We start from the raw sequence: 15,656 nt of genomic DNA, 5'->3' as shown, positions 1-15,656 counted from the left end.
TTAATTCACCATTGGTGAAGTTCTAAAGACACTTTAGACGTTTTTTTTAAGGCCTTGATACCAAAAGAAATATTTTCATTACTGATATATTTACTTTCCTTAAAAAACAATATATACACACTTTAGCCTTTAGCAGCTTTTATCTTCACAATACACAGAGGACTCGGACAAGGACATTTGATTTTACAGATGAAGAATGGAAGCAGAAGAGCGTACCTGGAGTCATGTGGGAACTTTCCTCTGAACTAGTAATTTACACAGGTTTATTCACATCAAGCATTTTTTTGCTATAAATTATATTTCCTACCATTCCTCAACAGCTGTCTAGGAAAGGCCTCTAGAAAAACATGCATGTTGCCTTCCAAATAGCATTACATTTTGTTTATACATACCCAGGACAGTTTCAAACCAGCCAGTAGCAATATAGAAACCTAGTAACACAGAGTTCAGTGTGAACAAAGTCCACTAAAAAAACCATAAAATATGCACTATTCAGTACTTGCACAGGGCCTTTGCTATGCCATAGATATCACCCAAGCAAACAAAAGCTTGCTTGACCTTTGACCTATCCTGTAAATCAAAGATTGCTGACCTGATCATATTGACATATTGTACAGTAAGAGTAACAAATTTTGAGAGGCTCAGTAAAATTTTTTCTTTTAAGCATCTGACAATTAAAATTCCCTTGATTCAGATACATTCTGTCTCCTGTGACATACAACCCCCACATGGGTTTTATCTTCAGTCAAAAAAAATCTGAATCACTTTAAAGACTTTTTGAATACCCAATACAGTCTTTGTTTCTTTCTGCTGAGAGGACAATTGCAGAGAGATTTACAGTACTGCCATGATCCTTCCCATCACCCTCCTAAATGGGACCTCTGTTTTGAAACACACTTTACTCCAGTGTCAAGTTGAGCTAGTGTATGTCTGCTAATCAGTTCAGATTTGAGTATTTTTTGATAAAAGGGAGAGTTCCATTCCCTGTAACAGTGACAAAACAGTGAATAGCAAGTGGTCTGAACCACTTTGCAGACAAATGGCTGAATGCTTTGGTTGCAGACAAAAAAAAAATTGCATTTACATTATCAGTTCTATTAACCCTCTTTACATGTTAGAAGCTTCAGTGAGCAAGTGAACACATCCTGATCAGGGTACAAGGTGAGTGAAGAACTAGGAGTCCTGTTTTCTTGTTTAATCTTCAGCTAGTAACATTCTTGATGGAATTAGTTGCTAAACAACATACTTAAAAATGCAAAACAACTAAGGTCTATTCAATTGTTTGTAATATGATACATGAAGGCAGACTAAGGCTATACTCCAGAGCTGCAAAAGCATTTGACTCACCTCAGAACACGTGAAGACTTGCTTAACTGCCTTTTCCTCTTAGTCAGGAATTCTTCAGGGTGGTATCCTCCTATCTGCTTTTCATTCTTAAGCCCTTTTTTTTTCTAGGGTGGCAGTGGTGCCAATCCTGGCAGATCAGCTGGTGGCCAGCAGCAGCCAAGAAAAATCCATAGATTTTCTTAATTCAGCTACTACTTTGGCAGAAAAATCTTCCATTTAGTGTCTTGGCTTCTAAGGTTTCCTCTTTCATCCACACCTCTCTACTACTTATTTTTCCCTCTCAGATAAGCACTACTCCAGAGAAAGAAAACATTCAAAGGATTGATTTAATACAGTAGCTATATCATACTTCCATTTCTTTCCAAAAACCAGAAGCCCTGTCAAAAAGATCATTTCTTAAATAGCTCATGTAGCTGCTACACCCTTTCAAGACAAATATAAACTGTGATACAACTCCATAAAGATATCATTGATTTAGAAGTTTCTGAAGATTTAAACACACCAGAAAGATCCTGGCCTAACATTTTAACTGCATGAAGTCCATTTCTTTGAACTATACAAATTGCATTATCTTAAAAGTTTTCTTGCCTCAAATTCCAGTATACACATTTACAACATCCTCTGAAAACAAACCATCAAAATCTATGTCTATGAGTGCAAAAGAGATGCTTAAGGTCTAGATGCAATCCCAAGTCATAGGTATGAGAACTTTTCTCTAACCCCACTGAGCACTGAATCAGTTCTCTTTATTACCATACAAAGTGGGTGTTAGCATGGGTGTGAGAGCATATATAAACTTTAATACTTTTTGAGTGTGAGAGTATATATAAACTTTAATACTTTTCTTGATCACCCAGCTAAATATATGCGGTTTATAATCTTTGATTTATTTGTGGTAGTGTTTTCTCTCTCTCTCCCCACTCTCTCTCTTTTTAATATCTCCAAGATTTTTCCTCCTCTTCTTTCACCTGTGTGTCTTCAAGTGTTTCAAACCAAGAATAAAACCCACAGTATAAGTTAATGAATTTTTCAGTTCATTATGCTTATGTGCATTTTTCATTATTAATTTTCACATTATGATAAAATTGCCATCAAGTCTCATCTAAAAATACAACATTTCAATATATTAAATGAAGACTGTTCTGTAAGTGCAGAAATATGGCACACAGTCTTTACATTATTTTATGGTTGTCCAAGTATATTCATCCCCCTCATTATAAAATTTTTAAGTTCTAGCACTATAATCAGTACCTTTGATCAGGGTTCTAAGGCCATCTTGCAGAGCTCAGGTCTAAAGTGTTGGTAGCTTTTACGTATTTTTTTTTTTAACTTTTACTTTCATCCTGAATTTTTGTTCACATATCAGGTCTGAGATCTGTGATACCAAAAAAGATGTTTTCACTAACAGATGAAAGCCCATGTAGTACTCTATTAGTGTAGCTCTACTTATCTGAGTTTAAATAGGGCAAGAGTCATAATATTAATTCAGATTCCTCAAACAGTCACACAGAAGGAAACAAATAATGCTTATCTGCTGGCCTGCATTCAGCTCTTCCAGTCTGCTTACTTTAAAAGGGATGACAGACTTTTATTATTAATGTTGACTGTGGTGTAATATTGTATATCCTGGCACATAGTAAAGAATAAGTCAAAATATAACACATTTTTTCCCCTCAGGGTTATAGGCCAATATTTCTATTACCTTATTTGTAACTGTGTCTCAGATCATCTAATTGTAACTATTCTGACTGATCTCAGCAACTAGTGATACCAGTTGCAGCTAACTTAAGTCTACAGTCATTGATTTCTGACATGGATTCAAAAGCAAGGGAAGGCATGTTTCACTCAAATGTGGAAGGTTTTGAAGTTTTTTTTATTTCTTTACAGTTTTTTTTCTTAATCGTTGTACTCAGTTTTAACATGTAAGAAAAATATAGACTTAACATGTAACAACCTGTGATGGCTTTTAAGCAATACAAGCCTACAGCAAGCGTCAGTGGCCCAAAAGAAATTCTGACTGCTGAGCCTCAATCTTCCTTTTACATAACAATAGTTAGCCTACCAGCCAAGATTAAACTGGCAAAATAGTTCTGGTTTACACTGCTAAAATCTGACAGAGAATATCCAGTTTGTATATTTGATATCCCTAAGAGGTAGGCTTATAGCTCTCACTTACTAGACCTGGGCACAAACAAGGCTCCTCCTCTAACAAAAAGCCTCTCAAAAAATCATTCCTTAGTGTTGGAAATCTCACTCAATTGCAATCTTAGAAAGGGAATGCTATTAGCATCTGATGCAAAATGTATCACACCTATGTGAACTACCCAGTTTTCTCTTGCAAATTCCCTTGTGAGGATACTGCTTGAGCAAACAGTGCAAACATGACGCTTCCCAGCTGCCTGTCCTAGGTGCACTGTGCATTACATGGTTGCCATTCTGCTGAATATAAATGCTCCACAGAAATGAGATTCCAGTAGTTTTCCCAGAAAATTAAGAACACAAAACGCCAATGAGTGACTAAGGACACATGAATGTCAGTAAAAGCCTTAGTTCACAGTGCCAAAGAGAAGCCCTTAAAACTTTCTAGTGTTTTTAAATCTGTGGCTACACAAGCTCTGGACTAGACTATTATGAATGCTACAAATAACATCACATAAGCATATCTTGCATTTTTAATCAAGATTTTTCCCCTGAAGAATCAACCTTCAGGCTGTCAGTCAAGCACTGTACCACCTGTTTTATCAAAGCAAAGAATTTTGAAATTCCAGAACCCACATTCACACATGTAGAACTGTGGAAAACTATCTTGGCATCTTGGATCTGAACACAGACAGACATACCCTCAGAAAGCCCCTACGTGATCCTGGGTGTTTGCAAGGTTTTCATTCTCAATCCCATACAGAATGGAAAACAGAGTTTAGTCTCTTGAGCAGGTTTGTTCCATTTCAAAATTCACACAATTATGAAGTTATTACTTCTTAAAAGTAGTGTGAAAGCATATTGTTATTATTATTTATAGCTGTATTAATTTTCATATTAGAATGTTAGTTAAGAGCAGTTTTATCTACATGTACTTGCAAATACCATTATTATTTTACCAAAACATTATATCTGTTCTACATTTCAGAAATACATGTGCAATTTGATTTCCATTGATAGACATGGTTCTCCTGAAATTGTAGCTTCTAATTATAGACTGACTGGAACTTTTCTCTGTGGGGGATCCTCCAGAATATGGTTTGGCTCCATAAAATAAAATACATATGAGGTGATATACTGTAGCCCTTTAAGTACTACTGGGTACAAGAACATTCTCCTGACTCTCTTGCAACAAAAGAATTTGCTTCTTTTCATAATCTATACCAGTATACATGCCAAAATCATAACCCTGGTGTGTGTATACTAGATTCCTACATCTTAGTTACAACAGAAAAATCACATTTCTTGAGACAACGTAGAAAATTTGCTTAGAAATGAGGAAATTATGTGCAGGGCCTATATTCCTTTTCTATTCCTTCCCTAAACATGATAATTGCAGTCACTGTTTTCAAAATAGGCTCAAAAGTAATCTATGGCAGGTTTTGTTTGTCATTTTTTTGGGTTTTTTTTAATGAAAACATTATTTCACACTTATTTCCCAATGCATGTGAAATTGTAAGCTGACATCATATTAGAGCAAAATTTTTCAGGGTAAGTAAAGCCAGCTTTACTGATGTCCATATTCACAATGTATCAACTCTGCAGTGCTGTTCTCTGTCTGGTATTAAATCAAATACAATTGTGATTGCAGACTGGAGAAGGAAATTGAGGCTCTGGAAAGACAGGAAATGGAAGTCTCAGCTAAGGAAGAAGCGATCTTAAAGAAACTGAAATCTGTTGAGAAAACAACAGAAGACATAATAAAGGTTAGTTCCAAATTATTCCAGAAATAGAGTTTATTACTCATTCATCATCATAACCAGGGAAAGGGGAACTAGCTGGATCCCATGAGTGGTCATAAGCTTTTGTCTAAAATGACAGCAGTCACAAGAGGGGCCAAGATATTCTATTGTTTAAGTGCCCAGATGTCTCCATTTGCTTGTTTATGGGAGTGGGGAAGCAATTCCTATTATTACTCATCTATAGCACATCGCCAAAAAATAGCACTGCCACTGACACCAACCAGCAACTTTGCATCTCAGCCACAGACAGACATAACAGGTACAGATCAAGTACAGACGCAGGTGTTTTCATACTCCTGCAGGTGATGTGCCCAGCTAAACTGCATCATGCTTTCCCCTAAGCCCCTGAGAGGTTGTGATGAAACAAAACTTAATGCTATCAGTCATGAGTCTTTGTCAAAAGATCATTTTAGTATTTTAAAATCATCCTAAATCATCTCAAAAAATATAGTGATGAAACTAAACTTCAGTTCTCCAGTTTTTCTTGTATACACACACTCTCTAAAGAAACTCAGGGAGGTAAGTAAAACTGGAAAGCCAAAGTGTAACCTTTGAAAAATCTTTGAAGCCAACCAGGTTGAGCCACAGTGGGAGGCTAAGTTACTGTTTAACACTTCATAATATTTTGTTCTTCCCTGTATGACTTGGAATCATATTGGCAAAAAAGACCATAGAAATTTAAATTCCTCCTTGCCATGCTCCAACTGAGCATGTTTCACTTTTAGCCCCTTCTCTGTATGAAGCTGTGCACTCAAAAGGGTAAAACTATCAGGGAAGCCTAAGCAGTGTCTAATTAACATCTTAAAACTAATTAACGCATTTATTTTTAACGGTTCTCTTTCCCACCTAGTCTGTGAAGACTGAAAAAGCAGGATTTGAAAAAGGTACGTTTAGTTAAAAGAATATTTTTTCAAAGGTTCTTGTAGAAGTCAGTTAAAACATACTAATGCCTTATGGATCTGTGGATGTTCTTTACTCAGAGTCAGCAGACTACATCTATGCCAGCATACCTGACCTTCCCAAGCACTTCAGGCCTTCTGCACTGAGAAGTACAGCACATGCTGCCACTGATGATGAAGAAAAGAGAAAAGGTACTGCTTATTAGTAACTAGGTGTCAATATGTGCAAAAACTTCCTATTAATTGAATCTAATACACCTTAAGCAAAGAGTAAACATTACAGATATGAGACACTGCTGTTCTCATTTAAGCTGTGTTACTGGTTAGATCATCAAAACTGAGAGGTGAGACACTGGTGTAAGATATGTGCCACTGAGAATAAGTCTTATCACTACTGACCCTTCTTTCCAGCACTTCATTCCTCTGCCTGGCAAAATTTTAAGTACATCCTCCCTTCATATCATACGTTTCACATTTTCTACCCACACTTACAGCTGTTGGGCAGCCAGCAGTAGCCTGGTTATTTCCCAACTACCACAAAAGCCTCCTAAGCTTCAGAGTGCCCAAGACTCTTTAGTATCACAGCACATTGATCCCTTTCAGCTGTTATTGCTCAGCACAACACCAGGGGCAAGGTTAAATCTGGATTTCTCAGTCTATCGTGTAATGAAAACTGGCTCCTCAGCAGTTGATTTTTCCTCACAGAGTTAGATCCAAATGAAAGTGTTTTTTTTCCAGAGGATGACAGGGGACATTCAAAATGAGAATCCAATATATTGGTTGTGTATGTGATAATATCAAGTATTTGATAATTCATTCCAATAGTCATTCTCTATCACTGTCAGAACTCTTCTATATTTCTTGTAGCTGCTGCATTATCAGTTTAATCACTTGTTTCTTTCAACAGCATTGTTTGCCATGGAAATTAAAGTTGAAAAAGACATGAAGACAGGAGAAAACACAGTGTTATCAACAATACCTCTTCCATCAAAGGAGTTTAAAGAGACAGGAATTAAAGTCTACGACGATGGCAGGAAGTCAGTCTATGCAGTGTCTTCAAATGGCAGCACAACACAAAATGGCATGGATGAACTTGCTCCTGTTGAAGTGGAGGATCTGCTACGGCAGGCAACTGAAAAAAATTCCCAGTCTCCCACAGAGTATCATGAGCCTGTGTTTGCAAACAAATTTTGCAGGCCAGTTACTCCTCAGAAAGACAAATTAGTCCCTGGACCAAAACAGGAAGACACTGACAGAAGAGAGATTAATGGATTCAGCAATCAGACAGAACTCTCCTCCAAAACAGAGCTCTTTATGCAACAAAATAAAGAGAATGGGCTTGATCTGCCAACGGTAATACAGCCAAAGTCTCCCTCTCCAGTAATTTCCCATTCAGAGAAGAAAGTGCACACTGACACTGAGAACAGGATGATTCATAATGAAGAAAGAAAAGCTGGACATGAGGAATTAAAACCTTACCAGAACATAAGAGAGAGACATGAGACAAGGCTTTTAAGTCCCCGCCATCTTAGTGAAACATCCCCTGCACCTCAAGAGGAAGAAGATGTTCGATACAACATTGTCCAAGCTGTGCCATGTTATGTGGACGATTCTGAGCCAGTAACAATGGTTTTCATGGGTTATCAGCGCATTGATGATGACGATGCAGAAGCAGACCAAAAGCTGTCACAATATGATGGGGTTATCCGTGCAGAGTTGGTTATCATTGATGATGATGATGAAGATGACAGCAAATCTGAGAAACCAGCATATCATCCCATAGGCCACTACAGTCAGGTTTATCAGCCACCAGGCAGGAAAATCACAGAAGCCCCACAGACAAACACTGTGAGCAGTCTGGGCACAAGCCTGAACAAGGTACCCCACAAAAATTCCATCTCCCTGCAAGAACAAGAGGAATGCTTAAGCTCGCCAACACACCATGCTCATCTTCATGGCCAGGTGTCTGGAGACGGTACAGAAGATCCCTCACTAACAGGTAATAGAAAAGGAAAATCATGTCACTGCTGTTTGCTCATGTAGCAAACTGATATTGCTCTTACCTACTGGCAACTGTTTCACTTAGTATATTATTTGGATTGTTTCACAGACTAATATGATACTAATAATCATTTCTTTGCTCTTATTTGTTAAGAAATGCCAATCTACATTTTGGAACTCTTGAATTATTTTGTCTTTAGCAATGCACTAGCTACCATACCAAAGTTTGGAAAATAAAGTACCTCAGAAAAGCCATTTCTGTAACCTTCCAAGATTAAAAGTGGTTCTCTTTAAAGTTCCATTAATGCTACCTCAATTAGCAGAATTTGTTTTCATTTCTACCAGGTAACTAACATCATTGCTACTTATCGCTTCCTCCTCACTGGAATGTTTCCGTGCCTGTCTGCATCCCAACTACTTCCTAGATCATCCAAATTGCTCTTTAAATCAGAAAGACAGCTTAATAACCAGCTTTACCTTGTATTGTTTTGAAATCAGCATTGCCAACATTGTCTTGACAGTGTTTATGCTAATTTTAACCTTTTTTCATTAACCTGAGTTTGATATTTTTATAGCTTGATAAAAAGAATTAAACAGTTTTCATCACTACATGTGGTTAGTGCAATAGTCCATAGTATTATTTTTGAATACTTTTTATATTCTATTAATACAAAAGGTATCTATTTCTTTCTATAAAGTTTTTATTATAAAAGTTAAAAGAGCAATAGCAAAATCTTCCAGAATCATGGAAAGCTCTTCTTATTATTAAACTGCATTTAAGTATACTTACAGAGCAGTAGATTTCAGACAGTAGTCACATCCCACATCAAGGAAAGAAAAAACACTGTGCTTGAATTACGGGAAGATCAGGGATCTTGATCCCACATGCTCTCCCTCCAGACTATATTTCTGCAATTCAGCAACAGAAGTGTAAGGTTGGGCCCTGCCTAAAGCTGTATTAACAGCCCAGCAATTCTTTACACTACAGGTGAAGCCAAGAGAGAGGGTGGTCATTGGATCATGTGAGGAGTTTCAGGTATTTTTGCATCAGTAGGCACTGATTGTTCAGTAAATGACGCTCTCAGCTTTTAGGAGTACCAACCTCATGGAGTCACATACTCATCAGCTTGAAATACTCCAGCAGTGCTGCCCAGCCTTTCTGATCAATAAGATCACCACACCTTTTTATCACTTGATAGACCTTCCTTCTCTCAAGCACCATTCCTGCCATCTGCATATTTCCCTGTATCCTCCCGTACCAAGGGCTGCTGCCAGCAGCTCTTATGCCAGCAAGTGAAGCTAGTACAGGTAAGATAAACCCTTCCAGCAGCTGCTCCAGCCCATTATAATTTGGGGATAGCCCTTTAATCCCCACATTGCATATATATAGGCAGACAGAGAAGTGACCCACCAGCAGGTTGCTACTGAACAGTTTTTTCATCCCACAGCCTGCTGAGTGGGTGCTCCTGAACAGATCCTGAGAAAGAGTTTTTTAAGTAGTAACCATAAAATCGCAGTACCATTCAGGTGGGCCATATACAGACCATGAGATGTTAGTTGAACACCTCTATCTGTAACCATCTCTGCTTATTTTTGTCTCCCAAGAGAAGCATCTGAAACTTCTACATTTTTCCCCTGCCACTTGAACACTTCCCAAATAATCTGGGTTCTCTTTTGAAGTTAATGGAAAACCAACACTGACTTTCAGGAAAAGGAGCTAAGTGTAAATCCAGCAAAGACATTTGAGAATCTTACGTAAATCTGTATTTGGTCTCACTCATTTTCTTATAACTATTCCAACCACCGATGAGAAAGTAGCCAAATAGGAAAAAATTATCCCAACTAAATTAAAAGCAGTTGGGCAACTGCCTCAAAAATTCTCCCGGTCAGCACTGCCTCAAAGAGAGTGTCTTAATGCCTAGTACAATTTGGAACTAGGCCATATTCTTCTTTACCCCTCCACCTATTTATTGCCACTCCCTAGGACATTTTTGATCAGAGGAAAAAGCCAGGAAGTGACTCAATTTTTCCCAAGCAGTCCCATAATCCTACTGAGACTTCTAAAAGGGAAACAAAACCAGGAAAGCCTCTCAGTCTAAAACAATGTATTACACAGAGCTGTTTCTTAGAGAAATGAATTGTTTTCAAAGCTGATGTCCAGCCTAGCAGGTTCACCCTAAACATCACCAGTGAAAAGAGAGAAGTCAAAATTATTTTTGGTAACTCATCACTCATTACTAAAACAGCAAACTGTAAAACAGAAAAAAATCCTCTCTGAAATTAGAGCTTTGGGAGGCAAATGCAGCATTTAAGCATCAAACAAGCACTGAGAACTCTCTGAAAGAGAATGGAAAGCAAGGAAGCACAGGACACACAAGGAAGATGGTCCCTTATGTAACAATCTTGCTTTGGGAAAGAAGTGAGCCTTTAGAGCAAGTTACTGAAAACATTAGGGATGGCCAAGGACAACTAGGAGGTAGAGGAATTGTTCCATGTGTCAATCTGTATAGAGAAACATCAGACTAAATCAGGAGCTTCTGGCATGCCCCCAAACTTACAAAGATGTAGGACATACCTCTTTCCATATAGGAAAAATTTTTCTTTCCCCCTAAGCTTGGTGGGGGACCAATATCTCAAAGTATGTGCCCTCAGAAAAACCATACAGAGAGAAGGATGACAAAGCTATAATTAGGACACCAGTGTTTTGCATTAGTAGAGCTTATTTTCTTCTTTAAATTTCAGGCAAATTAATTCAAGTGCAAATGTTTTGAAGATTCAATACTCATTAGGGAAATAAGGAGTCCTTGGGGGGAACAAAGGCTAGACAGAGCAAAATGAATAAGGAAATGGAAAACAAAAGCTGAATAAGCAGCAAAACCTACTACAGTGTGGAACAGGCTCTCATGGGCACAAAGGCCCAAGGCTTTTGGCAGTCTAGGTGAGCTATTCTGTTTCCTTACCACTGGAACCTTTGCAACCTTCAAAAAACACAATGGAGACAGCTCCATTTGCATTGAAGAAAGTAACATACAAAAATCCTTTTTAATGAAGACTCATGCATGCCATCTGTGCCTGTAATATATAGAGTAAGACAAAAACAGACCAGGACCAGGACTTGAATCCCTTAGAATTCCTCAGCCTGCAAGCAGTATACAGTCTTACACGGTCTTTGTAAAGGCTAAGGTTAACATCAGTGGCCCTATGATATAAAGTTACACTCAGATGCTTCTACGATTTGCAACAACTTCAGCATTCAAAACATAACTCAAGTTGGACATTTGCTGACATGTATAAATCAAGCAAACAGCTGCTTTGACACCCTGTCTCAGTACAGAAACATATGCAGGATGAAGGAACGAGACAGGCTATTTTGGGTGACTCTTCAAACTAACAGGTCAGAGGACTGGAGATTATTCCCACTGCATTCTCAGCTCAACTGTGTGCTGGGGGGGGAGGCTCTTACATATCAAACAACGGCATTATATTGCTGTTCTAAAAATAACCTTAAATCATTTGCCCTGCACTGTCACTTTCAAACTAACCCACATTATACCCAGTTGCAGGCAGTAGCCATGCTAATGTTTATACAGATACTGTTACTCCATCAGATGAAATCAGGAATATGACTAACCTCCACTCTCACTCAACACCAAGTGAAAAGACAGTTTTCTATGAACATCAAGAGAAAAGGAAAAAGCTTCCAAACAGTTACAGCTCCCACTGAGGAGTTTAGTTTAAACAAAGAGTTTGTTTAATTATTCATGCATCCTTTTAATCTGTCAGCATTCAGCCAAGGACAATACCATTTGTGTTCAATGAGTTAGTGAAGCTAACAGACAAACAGAAGATAGCTGCACTAATTTTGAAATAGCAATAATGGAGTAATTGCTTAATATACTCGCTTTATTGCAAAATTACCACAACTAACACCGTCTACTGATTTCTTTCTATAACACTAAATCAATGCTTATTCTGCTGGATCAACCACCCGAGGTATGTGTATTCTTCATTTTTCTAAATAAGGAAATTTTCTTCTTTTTCCTTCAGAAATAGAAAGAAAGTCTTAAAATGTAATGACTTTGGTTTTTCTTTTTCAGCTCTGAGGATGAGAATGGCAAAGCTGGGGAAAAAGGTGATTTAACAGCTGTAGTGACATGGAAGTAAAATTTATTACTCAAAGCAGAATAAAGCTAAGAAGACTTTCTTCCACATGCTTTTTCTGGATCATAATGCTTGTTTTGCCCTCTGTTTTATGGGCTATTTTGCCCTCTGCATAATCCAATGGACTTTAACAGACTTTCAGATTTGACCAACTGCCACATACACACAAATCACATCCTGAATTTTGTTAAAAGTAGTGGGAAGTTACCTAAGGCCGTGTATATACAAGCATGAAGACATGTGCATACCTGTTCCCACAATCAGGAATATGCTGTTGCTATATACACAGAGCAGATAAACACCCACTGCCATGGAACTTCATGGGACATTGCTTCACATCAAAGTGTGCCAATCTATCCCATTTTAACCAAAAATGCCATCCCAGCATTTTCTTTTTAAGAGCACTGGTTAATAAAAAGCTAAACATGAAAGAAAAAATCTGGAAGAAATGTAAATATAAGAACTGCTTTCCAATCATGCTACCTTGGCTGAAATTTAAAGCATTCCTTTTTAAGTGACAGCAGAACAAACTAAAAATAGTTAAGTCAGCATTTTTAAATATTTAGCCACCTTCTAGAGCTCCACAGTCCATTCACCCTCCTATGTTACATACAACAGTGTAGCCATCCTCAAACCTTGCTCCCTTCCCTGTGTCACGTATGTGCTGCCCACTCACAACCTCATAGATCAATCCTGTACATAATACTACAAACAGCCTGACCTTCTGAGCATAGTTTCACCTCCCAGCTTGCTCAGACAGTCCTGCTTTTCCAGGAAACTGGTCGCCAGACAGGCAGTGCCTGTTCGTCAAAACAAACAAACAAAAAGAAACCACAAAAAAGAAAACCAACCATAGTGTTTGGTATTCAGGTTTCAGTTGCTGGGGAGCTAAAATTAAGCAAGCCTCCTATCAAAAATATATAATTGCCAATGGCTTGTCCTGCAGCCACAACAGAAAGTCTGTTATAGCTGCAGCCACTGCTGGGCACAGCTCTCCAGCAAGGTCCAAGGCTGCCACCAAGGAACAAGTTAATTCTTTTCATAAGGGAGGGGATAAGGGCCCTAGAAACAGCCATAAGGTACAATCATACCTAGAAAAATTGCATCCAGGGCAGATTTTTCCAGTACATAGTTTTGGGGGGGGAAGTGCCTCATAGCACACTACATACAGCCTTATATTCAAATCAGTACAATAGCTTTAATTTGGTAGGTCTTAGTCTGGTTTGAAACATTAAGCAGATAAAGCTCAGGTTGTGTTATTCTATCATAGCTGACTCAAGCTATGCACCAGCAAAAAACCACTAACTTTTTCACTGGTCTTCTTTTCAAAGCAGGAAACTGAAGCTACTACCTCATACTGAGGCATGATAGTAGTAATTGGCTGACGTGTAGCCTCTAAACACTTGGTGGCTCCCAGTCTGCAGTATGTAATAATCTCAAATTTTAAGACTTGTCAGAAATGGTTACCTGGAGAGTGAAATAGTAAATAAGAACAAATAAATTTAATTGTAGCACACTTCCTCTATGTCTATCCTGGGATTTTTTTGTTGTTGTTGTTTTACAGTGGGTTTTTTTTCTTATGCTTCTTCTGTTATTTGCTGGTTGTGAGACCAGAGAGCTTTACCCTCAACTGAAGAGTTGGACTTGATGATCCTTGTGGGTCCCTTCCAACTCTGAGTATTCCAGTGATTTTGTGAACTCTTAACAGGATACACCAAAAAGTGAGAGAGTAGGAAAGCAATATGATTTAGTCACAAGCAGTTTTTGAAACAGCAGCAGACTGCTATGCCTTCCCCCACAATCTGTGCTATTAAACTTAAAAGCTCTGGAAAAGAGAGCAAAAATGCAACGACCATCATAGTACTAGTCAAAGCAGTTCAAAGGGAAGGAGACTGAAAAAGACTTCACAATAGGGAATTCATAATAACCTACAAGTGAAATTCACTACCAGTACATGAAAAGTAACGTAAGAGAAGCACATTCCAAAGAACTTGTCCTGTGCTGATTGTGCTGTGCCACTTCTTCAGGTATACAGAAGAGTTCTTCCCTTCACACATACCCCTTGGAGAAGCTGGGATCAGATTGATGTGAGCAAAGAATTCAGACCTACTAGCAGAATATCCCTGTTAACCATCCCTCTACTCACTTGGACTCTTCCTTCAGTCTGTACCAAACGTCTAAAATCACTGAGATATTAACTTCTGCATTGAAATACTTAGGAAAAACTGCAATATTCTGTAACTGCCATTTATCTTAAGTTATTTGGAAAGGGATGTTCCCACACAGAGCACAATTCACGTGCATGACAAAAGAAAACAGTCCATACTTGCTCAGTCAAAAACTTAAGCACAGGTATCAAGCAAACACTCATTCCAAAATGTCCATCCGTATGAGCTGACTTGAAGACTGAGTTTCTTAATAAAGCTTGAAATTCTTCCCAATTAGTTCATTTAGGAATACTTGCTATTTTGGACAGCCTTCACGTCTCAAGTTTAAAGCAAGCAAGTAAATGAAAAGCACTGTTATCTGAACAAGGGCGCCACGCAGTGTTAGAAACCGGGATGGAAAACACAAGGCAGGCGATCTCTAACCTTCCCTAGGTAAATGAAAAACATGGCCGTAATTACTCTGAACATAATTACTCCCCATCTTGTGATTTTTGACAAAACAGGAAACAATTTAGAGTTCAGTGTAAGGAGGAGAAACGAAGCATACCTTTTTCTGGTTCATTCTGCAGCCCGAAATGTCAACTAGCAAAAACTTACTCCAAATAAAGCACAGCAGCAATGAATTCTATTGCACTTGAGTTATGTCCATCAATTAATTTTCCTTCAAAACACAGGCACGGAACATGATTTGTAGCTAAGCCAAGAGCAGAGGACAAGTATTTGGAGGCTGCACCTAACAACTCAATCAAAACAGTAAATTACTTGTTGTGAGACTGATCACAAATTTCTACTTGGCTGGGAGTGTTTGCCTGTCTAGAAGAAGCCAAACAGAAATATGCTAACTTTAATTTGTCATCACAAGTTTGAGAAGAAAACACTGAAACCTCAATCTTTTCTGGCAAAGAAGTTTTCTTGACTTCAGTGTGACTCTTTTAGGAAGCAAAGCAATGGGAGTTTTCTTCTATGCAATATTGTATAATTCAAGGAAAAAAAAATACAGCAGCCACTAGTGTCTCTACAAGACTACCTGTCACCTCTTTTCCTGCCAATATCAAACACTTCCATGGACTTTTTTTCAAAGGAGTATACCGGAAATTTTGCAAGTCACTAAATACAATGACACTTTCCTTCCTCTTATC

At 38.2% G+C, this 15,656-nt stretch overlaps 1 protein-coding gene across 1 annotated transcript in view; it reads left to right on the top strand.

Moving 5' to 3' along the window:
• PALMD (palmdelphin) overlaps positions 1-13,869 on the top strand; it is a 49,904-nt gene extending 36,035 nt beyond the window's left edge. The window contains exons 5-9 of the mRNA XM_027651551.1: positions 5,138-5,252; positions 6,139-6,172; positions 6,269-6,379; positions 7,095-8,186; positions 12,286-13,869. Of these exons, the coding sequence (XP_027507352.1) occupies positions 5,138-5,252; positions 6,139-6,172; positions 6,269-6,379; positions 7,095-8,186; positions 12,286-12,329 (1,396 nt within the window). The 3' untranslated portion in view covers positions 12,330-13,869. The remainder of the gene's footprint in view (positions 1-5,137; positions 5,253-6,138; positions 6,173-6,268; positions 6,380-7,094; positions 8,187-12,285) is intronic.
• The last annotated feature ends 1,787 nt before the right edge of the window (positions 13,870-15,656 follow it).

The sequence above is a fragment of the Corapipo altera genome, unplaced genomic scaffold, assembly GCF_003945725.1.
Source record: "Corapipo altera isolate COAL_440 unplaced genomic scaffold, ASM394572v1 57, whole genome shotgun sequence".
Lineage (NCBI taxonomy): Eukaryota > Metazoa > Chordata > Aves > Passeriformes > Pipridae > Corapipo > Corapipo altera.
Note: the sequence above shows the minus strand (reverse complement) of the source record. Positions and strands in the feature narration are given on the sequence as shown.